This window comes from Centruroides vittatus, unplaced genomic scaffold, assembly GCF_030686945.1.
Source record: "Centruroides vittatus isolate TY-2023 unplaced genomic scaffold, ASM3068694v2 contig_550, whole genome shotgun sequence".
In the NCBI taxonomy this organism is placed as follows: Eukaryota; Metazoa; Arthropoda; class Arachnida; order Scorpiones; family Buthidae; genus Centruroides; species Centruroides vittatus.
The window spans coordinates 23,618-27,942 of NW_027122327.1; the positions used below are offsets into that span (position 1 = coordinate 23,618).

Genomic DNA, 4,325 nt, shown 5'->3' on the forward strand with positions numbered 1-4,325 from the left:
GCTTTATAACTATGTAATCCCTTTCCAACCCCCGTGAAATCCCCATTTTTATTGTGAAATTCGTCATTTAGCCTTCAACAATGCAAACGACAATGTATTTCGTAACAACGATAACAATTGCTTAACGACAATAAAAGATAACCGTATTAAATTTTCCATTCGACATAAATGTGTGTATTTTTTCATTTTACGTGGCCAAATTATGCAAAAATGATTATCGTCCACTTAATTCTCTCGAACCTTACTCTATTCGTCACATCTAAGTACTGAAATCTTATATAAATTCCTTTATATAGCAGTGTAGCCCCGAAATTCGTATATACATTTTTCGCATAACACACAAGGCATTTCTAATTCAATTGTGGGGAACGTCACTCTCCACATCTTAACAGTCGTAACGAACCCCAGGTGGTAAGAGTTATTACTTCCTGGAACGGGACCGGACTCACCCTGTGGGACCTTTTGGTCAGCCAGTTGCCTTTTGTTAGCCACATCGTCGAGTCATGTAACTGTTACGCGAGCAGAAAATAAACGTAGTTTTGTTACTGTTCGTCTCATTCGTTTTTAATCGCGCGGAGTGACGAGAAGCAAAATTAATAGCAGTAAAAACACTACATTGGTGACCCGAACCCGGACTAATAACGTAATTCAACTAAGAAAACTACCGAATCCACCCATTGGAACCTTCATCAGGTACGTCGTTCTTCCTTGTTCACGACTTCAATCGTCAGATCATGGCCGAGATTGGAGCAGTAAAAATCCCTCCGTACAACTTTTCCGACCCAGCCTTATGGTTCCACATGTGCGAAAGCACATTTGCTCTAGGATCTCCAAAGCCGATCACGGAAAGTGCCACAAAGTTCAACTACGTAGTGGCTCATTTACCACCGGAAGTCGCATCAACGGTTAGAGACATTATTATTTCTCCGGACCGTACAGACCCGTACGGTCACATAAAGGTGGAACTTATTAAACGATCCGGCGAATCGTCTCAACAAGAGTTACGAAAACTATTGGCCGGAGAACAGCTAGGAGACCGCAAACCTTCCGAACTACTACGTGTTCTAAAGCGTCGGGCGGAAAATTTTCAAATCCCGGACGCAGTTATACTAGAGTTATTCATACAACATCTTCCGACTTCCGTCCAATCTATCCTAGCCGCCATTACCCCACTCGACGTAGACAAAGCAGCGGAAGTAGCGGACCGCGTGGTGGAAGTAACCCCTGCAACGATAGCTTCAGTGTCGCAACCTGAGAAGCCCGATACCTTAACCAACAAAATACTAGTCGAAATAGATAAACTTAACAAGCGAATCGATAAACTAACGCAGGCACGTCGGGATCGCAGCGACCATTTTTCTCGACGCTCCCGCAGTAGTTCAGGACATCGCAACAATTCCACTCACCGCAGTATCAACAACTACTGCTGGTACCACAACCGTTTTGGCGCAAAGGCACAAAAATGTACTCCGCCGTGTAGTTTTCCAACAAACGAGAGCGGCGAAGCGTAGAGGCGACATGCACTTTGCCGGAGCAATCTCGTCGCCTGTTCATCCTAGACAAGAGAACGAACGTAAACTTTCTCGTCGACACAGGTTCCGACGTATCAATATTTCCAGCCTCCTCGTCACAAAAGAAGCGCGCATCTCAAATGACCTTGATGGCAGCAAACACAACTGCAATTCATGTCTACGACCAACGAACACTCACTCTCGATTTTGGGTTAAAGAAAATTTTTCGTTGGAAATTCCTTATTGGCAACGTGTCAACAGCAATAATAGGCGCAGATTTCTTGTATCACTTCCATTTGGTACCGAATCTTAGACGAAAATGTCTCACAGACGTTCAGACAAAGGTAAACTCTCCAGGCAAATTATTAGAAACCTCCATCCACTCTATCAAGATAACGACCAACGACTCCATATATCATAAGATATTGGAAGAATTTCCTGAGATCACCAGACCTCCACGTCCTAACCAACCCGTAAAACACAACGTTGTACATCACATAGAAACTGTTGGTCAGCCCGTAACTGCGAAACCACGTCGCCTAGCACCCGATAGGCTTAAAATCGCTAAGGCCGAATTCGATAAGATGATAGCTCTCGGCCATATGCGAACATCAAAAAGCAATTACGCATCACCACTCCACATGGTCACCAAGAAAAACAGTTCAGATTGGCGACCCGTGGGAGATTATCGTGCTCTAAACGCACAAACCATAAAGGACAGATACAGCGTTCCAAACATCGCAGATTTCACATCGGAACTGCACGGAACACAAATCTTCTCTCACATAGACTTAATCAAGGCCTATCATCAAATACCCATCTACCCACCGCACGTGCACAAAACAGCTATAACGACACCGTTTGGTCTCTTCGAGAGTACCAGGATGCAATTCGGATTGTGCAACGCATCCGCAACATTTCAACGGTTCATCGACGAAGTAACCAGAGGACTCCCCTTTGCATATGCTTTCGTCGATGACATATTAATAGCGTCACGCTCCCAGGAAGAACACATCTCGCATCTTCGCGACTTATTCCAACGCCTCCAAGAATATGGGTTAACCATAAATCCGTCGAAATGCACCTTCGGCGTACCATTAATCGAATTTCTCGGATTCAAGGTCTCGGGAAAGGGTCTGGAACCACTCCCTGATAGAGTCAGAGCCATCCGAGAATTTCCCAAACCTTCGTCTCTCACTCAACTTAGACGATTCTTAGGCGTAATAAATTTCTACAGGAGATGCATCCCTCGAGCGGCGCACACCCTCGCCCCGCTAGTGCAGCTACTAGAAGGAAAAAAGAACGGGAAACGTACGTCACTCACTCGGAAAGCAGAATCACGATCTCTGCAATGGTCAGAAGCGGCAGAACAATCCTTCGTATCAGCTAAGGAAGCACTGTCCAAAGCCACACTTCTCCACCATCCACTACCCGGAGCTAAACTATGCATATGGGTAGATGCGTCAGACGTAGCGGTTGGAGGAGCACTGATGCAATACAACAGGAAATGGGAACCCATCGCCTTTATCTCAGCGAAACTGGCACCAAATCAACGCAACTGGTCAGCTTACGACAGAGAACTATTGGCAATATACACATCAATAAAACGATTTCGCCACATGCTAGAAGGCCGTGAATTCACGATCTACACGGATCAAAAACCGCTCATATATGCCTTCAAACAAAAACCAGATAAATGTTCACCACGACAAATGCGGCATCTCGATTTTATATCCCAATTCTCTACGGATATACGTCATATTCCGGGCACAGCTAACACGATAGCAGACGCGCTCTCCCGCATCGAGATAGATTCGATCACCTCTGCTTCTCCTGTAGACTTCCGAGAGCTAGCCACAACGCAAGCTACAGATTCGGAACTTCATCAATTGTTAAAGGATCCTATGTCGCTCAAATTAGAGCCGAAATCCTTTCCACCTAACGAAATCGACCTATACTGTGACACATCATCCGGAACACCTCGCCCCTTCGTGCCGCATAATCTCCGACGAACCATTTTCGACCATCTACATGGACTTTCTCATCCAGGAGCAACAGCAACCACTAAGCTAATTTCGAGCCGTTATGTTTGGCCGGGCATGCGGAAGGACATCCGTCAGTGGGCACGACATTGCATCCCCTGCCAGAAATCGAAAATTCACCGCCACGCCTGGACACCGATAGGAAAGTTTACACTTCCGGAAGCAAGATTTTCCCATCTTCACATGGATCTGATAGGACCACTTCCGCCAGCTGACGGGAAACACTACTGCCTTACAGTGATCGACCGTTTTACCAGATGGCCAGAGGTCATCCCAATTGCCGACATATCTGCTGAGACGGTATGCCGAGCCTTTTTCTCAGGTTGGATCGCAAGATTCGGATGCCCTACTACGATCACCACCGATCAAGGACGTCAGTTCGAATCGAACCTCTTCCGAGAACTGACCAGACTTCTCGGCACCAATCGCATCCATTCGGCAGCATACCATCCCCGATCAAACGGTTTAATAGAACGATTACATAGACACCTGAAGGCATCGCTAATGGCACACGAATCCTCCAAATGGACCGACGCCCTTCCGGTAGTCCTCCTGGGAATTCGTTCAGCACTTAAAGCCGATATAGGCGCAACAGTAGCTGAACTGTTATATGGTACCCCGTTAAAATTACCAGCTGACATCATTAGCCCCGACACCCCACGAATTTCTTGCGAATCTTTTGTCAGCCAACTAAAAACCCACATGGCCAATCTGAAACCGTTAGCAACTTCCGCTCATTCCACAGAGAAAATTTTCATTCATCCAGAACTAA

At 46.0% G+C, this 4,325-nt stretch overlaps 1 protein-coding gene across 1 annotated transcript; it reads left to right on the plus strand.

The window, feature by feature from the left end:
• Nucleotides 1–682: 682 nt before the first annotated feature.
• On the plus strand, nucleotides 683–1,860 carry LOC136978802 (uncharacterized). The gene has a single exon (XM_067274621.1). It carries the CDS (start codon nucleotides 735–737, stop codon nucleotides 1,509–1,511), a length of 777 nt encoding a protein of 258 aa, XP_067130722.1. The 5' UTR covers nucleotides 683–734; the 3' UTR covers nucleotides 1,512–1,860.
• Nucleotides 1,861–4,325: the final 2,465 nt, after the last annotated feature.